We start from the raw sequence: 18,328 nt of genomic DNA on the forward strand, positions 1-18,328 counted from the left end.
CCTCCCCGGAGCGCTCACGGCGTCTTTCTCCCTGCAACGCCCCGGTCAGTCCCGCTGACCGGGAGCGCTGCACTGTCATGGCCGTCGGGGATGCGATTCGCACAGCGGGACGCGCCCGCTCGCGAATCGCATCCCAGGTCACTTACCCGTCCCGGTCCCCTGCTGTCATGTGCTGGCGCGCGCGGCTCCGCTCTCTAGGGCGCGCGCGCGCGCCAGCTCTCTGAGACTTAAAGGGCCAGTGCACCAATGATTGGTGCCTTGCCCAATTAGCTTAATTGGCTTCCATCTGCTCCCAGACTATATCTGCTCACTGCCCCTGCACTCCCTTGCCGGATCTTGTTGCCTTGTGCCAGTGAAAGCATTTAGTGTGTCCAAAGCCTGTGTTACCACAACTTCTGCTATCCATCCTGACTACGAACCTTGCCGCCTGCCCCCGACCTTCTGCTACGTCTGACCTTGCCTCTGCCTAGTCCTTCTGTCCCACGCCTTCTCAGCAGTCAGCGAGGTTGAGCCGTTGCTAGTGGATACGACCTGGTTGCTACTGCCGCAGCAAGACCATTCCGCTTTGCGGCGGGCTCTGGTGAAAACCAGTAGCCTCTTAGAACCGGTCCACTAGCACAGTCCACGCCAACCCCTCGCTGACACAGCGGATCCACAACCCGTAAGCCGAATCGTGACAGTAGATCCGGCCATGGATCCCGCTGAGGTGCCGCTGCCAAGTCTCGCTGACCTTACCACGGTGGTCGCTCAGCAATTGCAGCAAATTGCCCAACAAGGACAGCAGCTGTCGCAGTTGACCGCCACGTTACAGCAACTTCTGCCTCTGCTACAGCAGCAACCATCTCCTCCGCCAGCTCCTGCACCTCCTCCGCAGCGAGTGGCCGCTCCTAGCCTCCGCTTGTCCCTGCCGGACAAATTTGATGGGGACTCTAAACTCTGCCGTGGATTTTTGTCTCAGTGTTCCCTGCATATGGAGATGTTGTCGGACTTGTTTCCTACAGAACGGTCTAAGGTGGCGTTCGTAGTGAGCCTTCTTTCAGGAAAGGCCTTGTCTTGGGCCACACCGCTCTGGGACCGCAATGATCCTGCCACAGCCACAGTCCAGTCCTTCTTTGCTGAAGTCCGGAGTGTCTTCGAGGAGCCAGCCCGAGCTTCTTCTGCCGAGACTGCCCTGCTGAACCTGGTCCAGGGTAATTCTTCAGTGGGCGAGTACGCCATCCAATTTCGTACTCTTGCTTCCGAGTTATCATGGAATAACGAGGCTCTCTGCGCGACCTTTAAAAAAGGCCTATCCAGTCGCATCAAGGATGTGCTGGCCGCACGAGAGATTCCTGCCAACCTGCAAGAACTCATCCATTTGGCTACCCGCATTGACATGCGTTTTTCTGAGCGACACCAAGAGCTCCGCCAGGAAAAAGACTTAGATCTCTGGGCACCTCTCCCACAGTATCCGTTGCAATCTAAGCCTGGGCCTCCCGCCGAGGAGGCCATGCAAGTGGATCGGTCTCGCCTGACCCAGGAAGAGAGGAATCGCCGTAGGGAAGAAAATCTCTGTCTTTACTGTGCCAGTACCGAGCATTTCTTGGTGGATTGCCCTATCCGTCCTCCACGTCTGGGAAACGCACGCACGCACCCAGCTCACGTGGGTGTGGCGTCTCTTGGTTCTAAGTCTGCTTCTCCACGTCTCACGGTGCCCGTGCGGATTTCTCCTTCAGCCAACTCCTCCCTCTCAGCCGTGGCCTGCTTGGACTCTGGTGCCTCTGGGAATTTTATTTTGGAGTCCTTTGTGAATAAATTCAGCATCCCGGTGACCCGTCTCGTCAAGCCGCTCTACATTTCCGCGGTCAACGGAGTCAGATTGGATTGCACCGTGCGTTACCGCACAGAACCCTTCCTGATGTCTATTGGACCCCACCACGAAAGGATTGAGCTCTTCGTTCTCCCCAACTGTACCTCTGAGGTCCTCCTCGGTCTGCCATGGCTCCGGCTTCATTCTCCCACCCTTGATTGGACCACCGGGGAGATCAAGAACTGGGACTCTGCCTGCCACAGGAAGTGCCTCTCCCTCCCTCCCAGTCCCGTCAGGCAAGCCTCTGTGCCTCCTCATGGCTCCCGTCCTTGTGTCTCCCTGCCCCGTGCCAAGCTTCACCCTCTGCCCTCCCTCCCCATTCCAACTCCTGCTGTACTGCCTGCCGTTGAGGAAACCCTCCATTCTTTCCCGGTGTCCTCATCCCAGGGGAGGCAGTTACCGGACAAAAAAAAGGGGAGACCTAAGGGGGGGTGGGGGGTGGTACTGTTACGCCTAGCGCTCCGGGTCCCCGCTCCTCCCCGGAGCGCTCACGGCGTCTTTCTCCCTGCAGCGCCCCGGTCAGTCCCGCTGACCGGGAGCGCTGCACTGTCATGGCCGTCAGGGATGCGATTCGCACAGCGGGACGCGCCCGCTCGCGAATCGCATCCCAGGTCACTTACCCGTCCCGGTCCCCTGCTGTCATGTGCTGGCGCGCGCGGCTACGCTCTCTAGGGCGCGCGCGCGCCAGCTCTCTGAGACTTAAAGGGCCAGCGCACCAATGATTGGTGCCTGGCCCAATTAGCTTAATTGGCTTCCACCTGCTCCCAGACTATATTTGCTCACTGCCCCTGCACTCCCTTGCCGGATCTTGTTGCCTTGTGCCAGTGAAAGCGTTTAGTGTGTCCAAAGCCTGTGTTACCTGAAGTCATTCCGTCTCCCGGTGAACCATGGTACACGCAGAAAAAGCCAAAAATATTGTAACCTGAGGCCATTGTAATTTGAGGGGCCACTGTACCAACTTCTCAGTTTTAAAGACCTGTTATAATGTTCCACTAAGGAAACCCTTAAAACTGGCCATTAAACGGCCGTTACAAAATCCCATATGGTGGTTACAAAATCCCAGTCAAGTGTATGGGATTTTGTGGTCAGCCATTATGACCTGTTAATGCTGTTCTGAATAACGGACGTTATTTTGTGACGGGAGAAAATTACCGTTTTTTTTCTCCAGTCACAAAATAACGTCCATTATTCATAACGGGTCATAACAGCTAAACACAAAATCCCATAGACTTGAATGGGGTTTTGTAACAGCTGTTTAACGGCCGGTTTTAAGGCTTTCCTTAACGAAACATTATAACGGGTCTTTAAAACGGATAATTTAGATATTGTTAAAGTAGCCTTAAGGAAAGGCTTATCAAAACCTGCATAGAGGAAGAGTGGTGCAGTTGCCCATAGCAACCAATCAGCTTTCTTCTTTCATTTTTCAGATGCCTTTTTAAAAATGAAAGAAGCCATTTGATTGGTTGCTATGGGCAACTGCACCAGTCTTCTTCTACACAGGTTTTGATAAATCTCCCTCCAAGTCTTGCTCTACTGACTACCCTGCACACTATGCATAGAACTATAAAGGTTATTGGAGCTCCGTACGGAAAGTGGAACTCCAACCATTACCAGTCAGGATGTTTTGTTCAGGTGTAAAAAGTTAAATACAATAAGTAAATGATCCTTTAAAAGCGCATCCTCCACCGGTCACGTGATTCAATATTGACTTCACATAAATAGATATAAAATTCAAATACTATACAAATCTGGTGCAGACGGCAAGTCATTCCGTCTCCCGGTGAACCATGGTACACGCAGGGGTAGACACCGCAGGGTTTGGGGTGTGTCCACTTCTTCAAGTTTACATTCAAACCCATTGTCAAGTTCAAAGCACGGTTCAATTCCGGAGTGGTCATGTGACTGTAATAATATATGAACGTACGGCGAGGAATGTATCATTCAGAGAATAAATCTAAATTATACATCGCTGAGGGCCATGCTGCTGCAGGAAGAACTTGTCTGGTCAGGCTGGTAACTATACCACAAACACAGAGGAAGAACACAAATAGAGGTGTCAAAGGGTGCGGAGACTCCTTATATATTGCTCCAATGTGTTAGAATAGCGCAGCAAGACTACAACTCCAGCACACTCTACATTACTGATACTTGTTACAGCTGAGGGTTTGTTACAGTTGTATAGAATCAAGGCTTAGAAGTCGAAGCTGCGCTGAGGTAATCAGGAATCCACCCCATCTTAGTTTGTCTCTTCCCAATACTTTACACTGCAGCTCTTCCCCCACCACATTAAGCCACGGCTGTAAATGTTGGCACCCCTGAAATTTTTCTAGAAAATGAAGTATTTCTCTCAGGAAAGGATTGCAGTAACACATGTTTTGCTATACACATGTTTATTCCCTTTGTGTGTATTGGAATTAAACCAAGAAAGGGAGGGAAAAAAAAAGCAAATTGGACATAATGACACCAAACTGCAAAAATGGGCTGGACAAAATTATTGGTACCCTTTCAAAATTGTGGAAAAATAAGATTGTTAGATAAGAGATGCTCCTTTAAACTAACCTGGGGCAAGTAACAGGTGTGGGCAATATAAAAAAAAAAAAATCACACCTGACAGATAAAAAAGGAGAGAAGTTCACTTAGTCTTTGCATTGCGTGTCTGTGTGTGCCACACTAAGCATGAAGAACAGAAAGAGGGGAAGAGAACTGTGTGAGGACTGGTAACCTTGATATTGTTGATATTTTCCCACAATTTTGGTTCTCAAGTTCATCTCCAGAGATCTAGATTTGCCTTTTTCCACAGTGCACAACATTATCAAGAAGAAGTTTGCAACCAATGGCACTGTAGCTAATCTCCCTGGGCGTGGATGGAAGAGAAAAAATGATGAAAAAGGTGTCAACGCAGGATAGTCTGGATGGTGGATAAGCAGCCCCAAACAAGTTCCAAATATATTCAAGCTGTCCTGCAGGCTCAGGGAGCATCAGTGTCAGCACGAACTATCAGTCAACATTTAAATGAAATGCTATGGAGGAGACCCAGGAGGACCCCACTATGGAGGAGACCCAGGAGGACCCCACTATGGAGGAGACCCAGGAGGACCCCACTATGGAGGAGACCCAGGAGGACCCCACTATGGAGGAGACCCAGGAGGACCCCACTATGGAGGAGACCCACTATGGAGGAGACCCAGGAGGACCCCACTGCTGAAACAGAGACATAAAAAAGAAAGACTACATTTTACCAAAATGAACTTGCATAACCAAAATCCTTCTTGGAAAACGTCTTGTGGGCAGATGAGGCCAAGATAGAGCTTTTTGGTAAAGCCCATCATTCTACTGTTTACCGAAAACAGAATGAGGCCTACAAAAAAAAGAACACAGTACCTACAGTGAAATATGGTCAATGATGTTTTGGGTTGTTTTGCTGCCTCTGGCACTGGGGGCCTTGAATGTGTACAAGACATCATGAAATCTGAGGATTACCAATGGATTTTGGGTCGCACTGTACAGCCCAGTGTCAGAAAGCTGGGTTTGTGTCCGAGATCTTGGGTCTTCCAGCAGGACAATGACCCCAAACATACGTCAAAAAGCCCCAATAAATGGATGCAAACAAAAGCGCTGGAAAGGAAGAGTCCAACATTCCGGCTGAGAGGTGTAAGAAGCTTATTGATGGTTATAGGAAGAAACTGATTTCTGTTATTTTTTCCAAAGGGTGTGCAACCAAATATTAAGTTAAGGGTGCCAATAATTTTGTCCAGACCATTTTTGGAGTTTGGTGACATTATGTCCAATTTGCTTTTTTCTCCCTTTTCTGGTTTAGTTCCAATAAACACAAAGGGAATAAACATGTGTATAGCAAAACCTGTGTTACTGCAATCCTTTCCTGTGAGAAATACTTCAGGGGTGCCAACATTTACGGCCATGACTGTAGTTATCATAAGTGACTCCACTGTCTGTTGCAGTGGTTCCCAACCAGGGTGCCTCCAGCCATTGCAAAACTACAACTCCCAGCATGCCCGACTAGCCAAAGGCTGATTGGTTGCTATGGGCAACTTTTCTCTGGACAGGTTTTGATATATCTCCCCCATTAAGTTTGGGTGGTGAAAATCAAACACGTGCGGTGAAGAGTCGAGTTGCCACCATACACTTTAAGGGGCGTTCCCCAGCAGGCGTGACATCCTCTGAAGCCATACAGGGGAGCACTTCCTCCCTTACTCTCTGCAACCAACAGCAAACAGCAGTTAAGTGTGAGATGAGCTATGATTGGATAAGGCTGGACCCCCCCCCCCCCCCCACCTCAGCACACCAGACTGCATTTCCTGTGTTTGAACTTCTGCCAGGCTAGCAGGAGTCCAAAGTCTGTGCAAAAGATCGGGAGGGGGGAAATGGGCACTGGACAAGTAGGGAGACCCCTTGCGGCAACTTTTTTAAACACAATGAAAACTTATTTTTTTTTTTTATTTTGCAATAGCAAAAAAAATTTTTTTAAATGACAGTGCCCATTTAAAAGAAAGGTGACTCTTCTCAATCAGTGGATTACAAATTCCCCTGGAATCAACTGTGATCTGTAAAGGAACCTAGCAGTAAGTGCTCTGTTTGCCTGCAGCGCCACCACAGGGGAAATTAAGCATTACATAGTCAACCCATTGATTTAAATGGGCCCTATGTAATGTAGGACAGGACAGGTCCTCCAAAATGAGATCTGCTTTTTGCAACTGCTGTGGCCCAAAGATGAGAAGCACCTTCCAACCTCCCCTGCACTTTATTTACTTAAAGCGGTACTCCAGTGGAAAACGTAATAATATTATTATTAATTATTATTATTATTATTCACATGAACTGGCTCCAGAAAGATAAAAAGATTTGTAAATTACTTCTATATAAAAATCTTAATCTTCCAGTACTTATCAGCTGCTGTATACTGCAGAGGAAGTTGTGTAGTTCTTTTCTGTCTGACCACAGTGCTCTCTGCTGACACCTCTGTCTGTGTCAGGAACTGTCCAGAGTAGAAGCAAATCCCCATAGCAAACCTATCCTGCTCTGGACAGTTCCTGGAAGGGAGAGAGGTGTCAGCAGAGAGCACTGTGGTCAGACAGAAAAGAACTACACTGCACACGATTTGCATATAAAAAATATTTTTTAGTAATATAAATACTTCCTACGTTTGAGGCCACACCTCCTCATGGTTGAGAAAGGAGGTGTGGCCTCCGAAACGTCCGGCGCTCATTTGCGGCTTCTCCTTTGTGAGAGGAAGGTGAACCACATGGACTCTGAAATGCCCGGAAAAGGGTGAAATATATACCGGAGACCTAACGGACTGTTGCGCTATTCAGTGAGCACTTTGGGTGAATACTTTTGTAATATTACTAAGAAATAACCGGATGGTTTATATAACTAAAAAATCATTTTTATATGCAAATCATGTGCAGTGTGATTTTTTTCTATAATGTCTGAACACGGATTGAGCCTCCGTTTTTTAAGTCGCATGATATACCCACTGTGCGGATACATGGCACTATTATTTATTACAAGAAAAGAACTACACAACTTCCTCTGTAGTATGCAGCACCTGATAAGTACTGCAAGGATTACAATTATTTAATAGAAGTAATTTACAAATCTGTATAACTTTATGGCACCAGTTGATTTGAAAAAAAAAATAAAAAAAATAAAAAAAATTATTATAATATATATATATATATATATATATGTTTTTTCCACCAGAGTACCCCTTTAAGGGCAGGGTCACACATGCTATATTTTGCTGCTGCATATTTTCCTACCAATTGAACTCAATGGGGGATATTTATCAAAGTTGTCTATGTCCCGCATCAATATAGACCAAACTACAGAGTGTTAGGCCGGTCTATTGTGCACCTAATTTATCAAAAGGCGCGCGGCTCTTGATAAATTCTGTGCACGGACTTCGGATCTATACTTTAGACTGTATTAAACCTGCTCCAATATGGTCTGACATTTCGGCGTACTTTCAGCCGATGCGACTTGTTGCTGAAAATGCATTTTTCCCCATCTAAAATAGACTAGAATGCATCATGTTCTAAAAATCCTCTAAAGAAAAAGTCGCAGAAAAGCTGCACATATTTAGTCTGCGACAATTTTAGACAGGAAAAACTAGTCTAAATCCTTTGAAGAATATTCCCCACTGTGTAGAAAAATACCCACCAGCAAATTCTGCACATGTGACCCCACCCTAAAATTATTTTAAATGGACATCCCCTTTAACTAAAGCCATAGGTGTCTATATACCGTATTTTTCACCGTATAAGACGCACTTTTTCTTCCCCAAAACTGGGGGGAAAAAGTTGGTGCGTCTTATACGGCGAATACACCCCTATCACGGCGGTCCCTGCGGCCATCATCGGCCGGGACCCGCGGCTAATACAGGACATCACCGATCGCAGTGATGCCCTGTATTAACCCTTCAGATGCGGCGATCAAAGCTGACCGCCGCGTCTGAACAGCCGGGTTAGTGTCACTTTCCCTTCAGTCGGGCTGTTCGGGACCGCCGCAATTTCACCGCGGCGGTCCCGAACAGCCCGACTGAATAGCCGGGTTAGTGCTTACAGGACACCGGGAGGGACCTTACCTGCCTCCTCGGTGTCTTCTCCGTTCAGGGATCCCCTGTATGGCCGGCGCTCTCCTTCCTCGTCATCACGTCGTCGCGTACGTGCGTCGGCGTGCGTAACTACGAGATGGCAGCGACGGAGAGCGAGGATACCCGGCCGGCAGCAGAGACGTTCCGGAGCGACGGGGACACTTGAGTATTACCTCCTATCCAGTGGTCTTCAATCTGCGGACCTCCAGATGTTGCAAAACTACAACTCCCAGCATGCCCGGACAGCCAACGGCTGTCCGGGCATGCTGGGAGTTGTAGTTTTGCAACAACTGGAGGTCCGCAGGTTGAAGACCACTATTGGGTTCAAAATCTTTATTTTTTTTAGATTTTGCACCTATAAATTGGGTGCGTCTTATACGCCGGTGCGTCCTATAGGACGAAAAATACGGTAAATAGGCTCATTCATTCTCATTGACTTAGATACTACAACAGAATGCAAAGTTTCCTAAAAGACGTTAGAAAGATGTCCAGTGTTTTCTTTTCCGTCTTTGTGGGGAACAATAGAAGATCTCCATCTTGTTTGGATCTTGTTGCCCTCTTGCCCAAAGGCCCTGAAACTGATAAGACATTCCTAGTGATCCACTATCCCGGCAGATCTCCAGGACTCATCTAGTAGGAAGTCATCTCCCTTAGGATATATGTATCCATCCGAACAGGTAGAAGTGCAGTGTAAAGCATGGGGGAAGGACAGAGCAGAAGCCTGAGCCTTTAATTAGGCAGAGGATGGATTTCTGGTGCATTATGAAGATGTTGCTTCCTGTCTGAACAAGCGTTGAGTGTGGAATGAGTAATAATTGAGATAAAGAGAGATCATCATGAGATGTGTGAGGACAGGGCCGGATTTCTGCTTATTTCAGCATTTCTCTCATTCTGTAGGAATGTGCTGGTAGTGAGGGCTCGACAAGAAGACAACAGCCCATTTAAAGTAGGAGTCATCTTTACAAGAATAGCTTGCTGCCTCAATACACAGCTGAAATCCTCTGTGCTGCTGTGGAACTTATTTTTCACTACCGTGTTTCCCCGAAACTACACCCTACCACGAAAATAAGCCCTAGTTGTATTATCGGGGTTGGCTGCAATATAAGCCCTACCCCGAAAATAAGACCTAGGCCAGTGGTCTTCAACCTGCGGAGCTCCAGATGTTGCAAAACTACAACTCCCAGCATGCCCGGACAGCCAACGGCTGTCCGGGCATGCTGGGAGTTGGAGTTTTGCAACATCTGGAGGTCCGCAGGTTGAAATCCACTGACCTAGGCAATGCCCGGGCTGCAAATATTAAAAAACACATTTTAACTTGCCTTTGTCCTCCGTTGCTAAGGAACCGGCCTCACTGTTCTCCGCTGCTCTTGCTGTTTCCTGGTCTTGGGACGTCTCAGAGCCTTAAATGTTGTTGTTACGCCGAGCGCTCCGGGTCCCCGCTCCTCCCCGGAGCACTTGCGGCATTCACCTCCATGCAGCGCCCCGGTCAGACCCGCTGACCGGGAGCGCTGCATTAGTGTCACCAGCAGGGATGCCACCCGCGTAGCGGGACACGCCCGCGGCTCGCATCCCAATCCCCTCACCTGTCCCGTCCTCCGTTGGCTCAGTGCCGGCGCGCGCGGCCCCGCTCCCGACTCTCTGAGATTTAAAGGGCCAGTGCGCCATTGATTGGCGCCTGGCCCAATCAGTACATTCACATGTGTCCTCAGTATATAAAACCAGTTCCCCTTGCTGGTATCGCCGCATCTTGTTGCCTCAGTGCCAGTGAAAGCGTTTCTGTGTATGTTCCAAGCCAGTGTTCCAGACCCTCTGCTGTTGCCCCTGACTACGATCCTTGCTGCCTGCCCTGACCTTCTGCTATGTCCGACCTTGCTCTTGCCTTATCCCTTGTACCGAGCCTGTCTCAGCCATCAGCTGGGGTTGAGTCGCTATCGGGTGGAACGACCTGGGGGTTACCTGCAGCTGCAAGTCCATCCCGCTTTGCAGCGGGCTCTGGTGAAAACCAGTAACCCCTTAGACTCTGTTCCCCTGGTACGGCCCACGTCATCACCCCACTGACACAGAGGATCCACCACCAGTATCCTCACTGCATACCAGTCCGGATCCTGACAGTTGTTCAGTGTACATATGGTACCGTAAATAAATAAGTCCTACACTGAAAATAAGTCCTAGTGTGTTTTTGGTGACTAAAATGAATATAAGACCCAGTCTTATGTATGTAGCTGCCAATGAGTGACATTTCTCCACTAGTCTCACATCATGTCATACACGTCTCCCCTCCTCTATAGAATATACTTGCTCATCTACTGAAATACTCTGGGCTGCAGTGTTTGTTTCCATTGAAGTTTGGAGGGTAGGTGTTAGTTCTCTAGTGCCATCTACTCATGGTCTACAAGCGCCTATAACCTGAGCACTCAAGTCATGGCATCCACCAGCTTGTGACAAAAACCAGAGACAATTCCATATGCAATGCTGTTTATTTTAGGCAATGTGCTTAACATTACTGTGAAGCCCCTTATCTGGTGGACACACAATCTGACCCCAGGGAGGCCGCTTTGTTCCATCACATGGTGTTATTTATGGTGCAGACCACTCAGGATATCTTTATCTCTCTCTGCCCCCTCTCACCCACATCCCAGTATGATGCACTGACTGCACAGGAAGGAATGGCAGCGCTGGGCCCAGGGGTCATGGGGAAGTTCAAGAGAAGAATGTGGGATTCTTTAGAAGAATGTGTAGCTACCCTTGCCAAACCCCTACCCCCCACTTATTCTTAAGAACCAAACTCAGTATAAACGCTAGGTTGTCCATACAGTCAGCCATATACACAATCAATTGACCGCCATCACTCCTGACCAACACCAAGTCCACGACTTATCTCCCCTGAGAAGAGAAGGATCTGGAGCAAGTATTTACTACAATAGTGGCAGACCACGCTGGTGCTATGGGGCCCTTATGCTGATTCGTCTCATTCCTTCTTCTATTGGTAGGAACTCCTCTCTCCAGGGAAATGCATGGTCAGAGAATAAATGGAGGGGCAAAATCAGGTGCCATAATATGAAGCCCATTTCTATATGCACCATGGGCTCTCCTATCTACACCACTGGTCTTGCATGTTGAAATCAATCACACCTAATTCTCTAGTCTTCTTCATCTAACAAGGGAGAGTCGGGAGTACCCCTTACACATATCATGGGTAGACAATAAGCATCTAATCCAGTGGCGGAACTAGGGGGGGGGGGGGCGCAATTGCCCCCCTAAACCCCCACACCCCAATTTAAATTTCCATTCACATTCGGGACATCCCTGTGTCCCGAAAGATCCGCCGGGAGGTAGCACACTCAGGGACATCACTGACGTCCCGTGCGGTCGCCCATAGAAGCAGAGCAGCTAGGAGAAGGACGCTCGCATGGTAAGGTACCAGTGGTACGTCATCTTCTGTGCTCCGACCACCGCTCCTCCTGAAGTGGGACTGTACACAGGCATATAGCCTCCAGCCATACACTGTATATGGCTGAAGGCTGTATGTCTGTGGGGGCCAATGCCTACCAAATGTGTGTGTGTGTGTGTGTGTGTGTGTGTGTGGAACTGTACTGCCAACCTAATGAGGGGGGGGGGGGGGGGGAACTACAACATAATGTGTGTGTGTGTGTGGGGGGGGGCCCTTTACTGCCAACCTAATGTGGGGGGGGGGGGGGAACTATACTGCCAACCTAATGGGGGGGGGGGGGGGAACTATACTGCCTACCTAGTGTGGGGGAACTATGCTGCATACTTAAAGGGGTACTCCACTGCCCCAGCGTTCTGAACATTTTGTTCCGAACTCTGGGTGCGGGCTGCGGGTGTTGTGACGTCACAGCCACGCCCCTTGTGACATCACATTATGCCCCTCAATGCAAGTTTATGGGAGGGGGCATGTTGACCACTGCACAATACTCTGATAGTGCCCCTCCTGAGACTAGACTCTGGATCTGCCCCTAATCTAATCTCCATGGTTAGATTAAACCTCTTGAGGACTTCTCTGATAGCGGCTTATCTTCCTTTAGAACAAAAGGAATCCCCCCATACATACTAGACTGTCATCTCAACTCATCAAAACTAGTTGGTTATCCAAGATTAGAAAAACAGTGCCACATCTGTCCTTATGTTGTATATGGTATTACATCATACAGCTAAGTTCCATTCACTTTAATGGAACTGAGCTGTAATACCACAGCTAAAACAAGAGTGGCGCTGTTCCTGGAAGAAATGAACACCTTTCGTCTAATGCAAAAGGACAGCTTTAGTCATATTTGGTGAAAATCATTGCAGCTTTGCCATTATGGACTCTAGAAAAGGTGGGTGGCAGCTTCGAAGGAATATTCTGAGCATACAAGATGCTTTATAACTGGCTGAGGCGGGAGAGTGGTGGTCAGAGTCTGGATAAGCGCAAATTTCCTGCAGTAACAAAACAGAGGAAGTTCGGAGCAGCGGGGACCGGGAGCTTAGGGAGATCAGGGACCTCTCAGAACAGCATCTGCAGGAGATCAGGGCCGGTAAGTATGCTAAAAATAAAATAATTTAAAAAGCACCCTAAATCCATTATAAAACATTATATCCTTTTACTGGAGATATAATAACAGCCAGACTGGTTGTCACCCAGCTTTCTGCTTACCCTGACTGTCTGGATTTACATTATTCCCCTGTTACCTCGCCTGTTTCTGTGTCAGTCTTTACTGAAGGCCTGGCATTCTATTCTTTCTGGAATTTAATTTAGAAGATGACTAAATATGATATAAAATAAAACCTGTGATCATCAGAGAGGAATGCTGCATTATATAGGGGGACATCCAGAAATAGCCTTTTAATATTACATATATGCTGCTATTACTGTTTATTGCTCGCTTGTTACTGGTTATTATAGCTCCATTAAAGTTTCCTTTTAAAAATGTTTTTTTTTATGTGGAAGCCGGAAGCTGTAAACGCAGATGTATGTCGGGAGGCGGGGGCGAGAAATTACCAGGAGTCACTTACACCCACTACTCACCTAATGGAAGGTTAATCCCTAAAACATTGCACCCATTCCTAGGTCCTTATGATTACACTCCTCAAACAATTAAAGAGGAATGGCTTTTTTTTTTTCTTCTTCTTTTTGATTTTATTTAAATGTAAATTTATTTTATTTTATTAAATGCATTAAATGTATTTAATTAATTTTAATATATTTATTTATTCATTATTTTTATTTAACTTTAATTCATTTTATTTATTTAATTTTATTTATTTATTTTTAAGGCCTATTCACACACCAAAGTTATATTTGCTTAAAATCTGCGCAACAATTGCAATTCAACTACAATGGGCAAAAAGACTTAAAAACACCAGAAACATGAATCTTTCTTAAAAGATCAGTAGGTAGTCGCCCAGCCAACAGGAAAGCTTGTGACACCAAATATACTGCCCGTATTCAGGGCCGGCTCTGCCTATAGGTAAAATAGGCAGCTGCCTAGAGCACCCTCTTGAAGGAGGCACCGCTCTATCCGCCACAAGAAAGTTAGAACTATCTAAACCACTAGCTCAACCAGCAGCATCACCATAAACCCCCTCTGATGTGGGTCACCCCAGTAGTAAGGAGTAGTGTTGGGCACGAATATTCACATTTCAAATTTTTATTGCGAATATCACGAATTCGCGAATATTGCGAATATATTCGCTATATATTCGAAATTGTGAATATTCGCTTTTTTCCCACATATGCGCATATTCCTTCTTTACACTTGTGGGCCAATTAGAATGATGCAAATACACTTGTCAGAGGTTATCATCAGCATCCCTAGCAACCAATAGTGAAGTTGCCCCCCCCCCCCTCAGTGGTGTCTTCCTCAAATACGCAATTATGCAAATATAATGAATATGCTAAATTTGCGAATATAGGACAAAATTTGGCTATATATTTGCAAAATAACACAAATTCGAAAATGGCCAATGCCGCTCATCACTAGTAAGGAGATTACATGAGGAGGAGGTTTGTTACTACTGGGGTGACACACTGTAAGATTACATGAGGAGGAGGTGTGTTACAGTGTGTCACCCCAGTAGTATGGAGATTACATGAGCAAGTGGTTTGTTACAGTGTGTCACCCCAGTAGTATGGAGATTACATGAGCAAGTGGTTTGTTACAGTGTGTCACCCCAGTAGTATGGAGATTACATGAGGAGGAGGTTTGTTACAGTGTGTCACCCCAGTAGTATGAAGATTACATGAGGAGGAGGTTTGTTACAGTGTGTCTCCCCAGTAGTAAGGTGATTACATGAAGAGGAGGTTTGTTACTACTGGGGAGACACACTGTAACAAACCTCCTCCTCATGTAATCACCTTACTACTGGGGACGGAGACACACTGTAAGGTGATTACATGAGGAGGAGGTTTGTTACAGTGTGTCTCCCCAGGAGTAAGGTGAGGCGTGTCAAAGCGCGGGCCAATGGGTGGAGTCAAGAAGGCAGCAAAATTAGCTTTTGCCTAGGGTGGCAAAAATCCTTGCACCAGCCCTGCCCGTATCTAAACACATAATACAATCAGGAAACCATCAGGAGTTGCTGCGGACAGATCTGATATTCTTATTATACTGTATAAACCCAATAAGAACATTGGAGGCAAATAGGATTTGTAGCTGTGAATAGGTTTGTAACCCTATGGCTAGACCTCTAAACACCCAGTGTAGATGCTCTAAACACCCAGTGTAGATGCTATGCATTTTAACAGAGTGTGGATAAGTGTTTCCCAAACAGAGTGCCTTCAGCTGTTGCAAAACTACAACTCCCAGCATGCCCGGACAGCCAAATGAAACAGCTGGAGGCACCCTGCTTGGAAAACACTGGTCTAGAGTAACGTCAGCTCTGCGAAGATAGTGTGTTGATCAGTGTATCCCAAGCAGGGTGCCTCCAGCTGTTTCAAAACTACAACTCCCAGCATGCCCGGACAGCCTTTGGCTGTCTGGGCATGCTGAGAATTGTAGTTTTGCGACATATGGAGGCGCCCTGTTTGCGAAACACTGGTCTAGAGTAACGTCAGCTCTGCTACGATAGTGTGTTGATTAGTGTATCCAAAGCAGGGTGTCTTTGAATGTCCGGGCATGCTGGGAGTTATAGTTTTGAAACAGCTGGAGGAACCCGGCTTGGGAAACACTGGTCTAGAGTAATGTCATCTCTGCTCAGATAGTGTGTTAATCAGTGTATCCCAAGCAGGGTGTCTTTGGCTGTGCGGGCATGCTGGGAGTTGTAGTTGTGCTACAGCTGAATGCACCTTGTTTGGGAAACACTGATGTAGATGAGGTTGTTATGAGCCCCCAAGCTATGACGAGCACTCCCTAAAGCAGCCAGACGACTTGCTGATGGTTTCCAGATAGCAATGTGTTCTGATGCTTTTGTATTTATGAACCATTTTCTTCCGGGTATTCCAAAAATAAAAAAAACAAACATAAAACGGTAATATCTATCAAAGCAGCCATCCTGCATGCTGACTGTTTCCAGGTAGCAGAAGTAGAATTTACTTTTCATACTACATAGGGGGAGATTCATCAAAACCTGTTCAGAGGAAAAGTTGCTGAGTTGCCCATAGCAACCAATCAGATCGCTTCTTTCATTTTTAACAAGGTCTCTGCAAACTGAAAGTAGTGATCTGATTGGTTGCTATGGGCAACTCAGCAACTTTTCCTCTGAACAGGTTTTGATAAATCTCCCCCATAGTTTCATATTTTCTACTTTTTTATTACTATTAATTATAATTACTAATATATTATTATCATTATTATTTATTTTATGGTTTTGAACCTCCCCACAGACAGACAGTTTGTTTCCATCCCTTTTGATAGCTAAACTGTGTCCCCAGAGACATATTTTATCTGTAGTTCTGACCATGGCCGCCAATATCTCAACACGTCGTGTTCGTGACGCCTGATAGCAGAAGACTGACATTGAGATGAAGCACTTCCAGGCTCCCAAATGTGAAGGCTTCAAAACTCATCACAGCTAAGTGCAACATTACTCAGATTGAGTCTATGTTCACACCTAGTATTTTGGGACCTTTATCTGAAGCAAAAAAAAAAAAAAAAAAATTTTAATAAAAATAAAAAACACGACAGAGAAACAATTATAAACAGAAATATGTGCAACTTTTTCTGCTTTTTGGACCCACTCCTGGGGTTACAGGGGAATTTATCAAGCTGTTTAGACTTTAAAAAAAATAAAAAATATTTCCCTTTAAAAATTATTTCCTTTGTAACTTTTTGCGCTTTTTTGAGTGTGACAAACAGTCAGGAAAGTGCGGTGGTAACAAATTTACTAATTTACATAAATTTCACAAGCAAAAGGCTTCAAAAAATTACAAACCTTAAGTTATCCTGGACCACATTGAGAAAAAAAGATGTGACCGGAAGATTTATTAAGAGGTTGTGCGTCAAAATAATAATTTTGGCACAAAGATTTTTGCTGAAAATACTGACCAGGATACACTATATGTGAAAAAAGGGACACAAGCATAAGATGTTAGTTGTAGGTTTTGAGCCCAAGGGGCCACCAACTAGAAGTGTGCAGCTTTCTGCGCCTCCACCTGACCTGCTAACGTCTTCTCCCTGCCTATCGCACTATATATGGCCAGTTGGAGCCTGGCACAGGTTGGTATGGTGGTGGCACACAGTTAACTCACCGTTAGCCAGACTTTTTTTAGTAGTCTTCCTCGCCATGGTGAGCTGCACCTGGTGTTGGATCCTCCTGGCTTTCTCCGGGTCTTGGCGGCTGATGGTTAGCTTCTCCTCAGATGGTATTGCCAGGGTAGAACTATCCAGGTCCATGAAATTTTCTCTGCTCAGGACGGTCTTGATGTACCCATGCTCGATGCTGGGGGAGGCGAGGACTGCCATTGTGGATCTCCTGGAAGCCTCCAGAACACTACTGTAGCCACCTGTATACAGTACTTCCCTGGAGCAGACACCAGCACACACCTCCACACACAGCTTCCTCACTTAGATACTGACAGGACACCTCCCACCTTACATTCCCAGCCTGGGATTCCTCAGATAACTAAGGGGAGGATTTAGTGCCCATAAGGTTCAGGGTTGGGCCTCATACAGGAGGAGGGGGACTGTGCAAGAGGTGCACAGGATCCAGACCTCCAGGATTAGGGAGGGGTGAGGTGCGGCTCAGCTGTGTAGATCACATATCACATTATGTACACAGTTGGAGCAGATCCAGCACAATGCATTTAACAGTGCACTGTGTTGCGGTATTCAATGAACTTTTACAGCATATACAGAAATGAATTATACAACAAGAGAACTCGAAACGCATTGGCTTACATCTTCAGCACCATGATGAGGGAGAAAAGCTCCGAAACAGCTGTCTACAGAGGGGGTCTGGTCATTTTGGAGGAGATTCTGGTTTCTGGTATGATGATATTATTGGTACACATATCAGTGAACCCAGCCTAAACTAAAAGTAACATAAAAGTATATCAGTTGTTTAGGATCCACCGTTCATTAATTGTGCATAATGACAATGTCCTACCTCAAATACAGACGATGGCTAGAAAAATATAATCATTGGGGGAGATTTATCAAAACCTGTCCAGAGGAACAGTTGCCCAGTTGCCCATAGCAACCAATCAGATCGCTTCTTTCATTTTTAACAAGGCCTCTGCAAAATGAAAGAAGCGAGCTGATTGGTTGCTATGGGCAACTGGGCAACTTTTCCTTTGCACAGGTTTTGATAAATCTCCCCCAATATTAATATCTTTATTAAAACCAATGAAGAATAATATCATATAGCATAAAAAGAGTCACATAAAGCTGAAATGGCAGCCAGGAGTGTGATGACCCAAGTACAGAAAAATA

The 18,328-nt window shown here is 46.3% G+C and overlaps 1 protein-coding gene across 3 annotated transcripts in view; it reads right to left on the bottom strand.

Moving 5' to 3' along the window:
- Positions 1–18,114, bottom strand: part of PKP2 (plakophilin 2) — a 74,523-nt gene extending 56,409 nt beyond the window's left edge. Inside the window, exons 1-2 of one of the 3 annotated variants that reach the window (XM_056553768.1) lie at positions 18,003–18,081; positions 17,795–17,927 (exon numbers count right to left, since the gene is read on the bottom strand). Coding sequence is in view for 1 of the 3 variants with exons in the window: in XM_056553767.1 (XP_056409742.1) it covers positions 17,146–17,359 (214 nt within the window). In the remaining 2 variants the exon portion in view is untranslated. The other 2 variants (XM_056553769.1, XM_056553767.1) reach the window with 2 other exon arrangements.
- Positions 18,115–18,328: the final 214 nt, after the last annotated feature.

Source organism: Hyla sarda, unplaced genomic scaffold (genome assembly GCF_029499605.1).
Source record: "Hyla sarda isolate aHylSar1 unplaced genomic scaffold, aHylSar1.hap1 scaffold_38, whole genome shotgun sequence".
Taxonomy (NCBI): Eukaryota; Metazoa; Chordata; class Amphibia; order Anura; family Hylidae; genus Hyla; species Hyla sarda.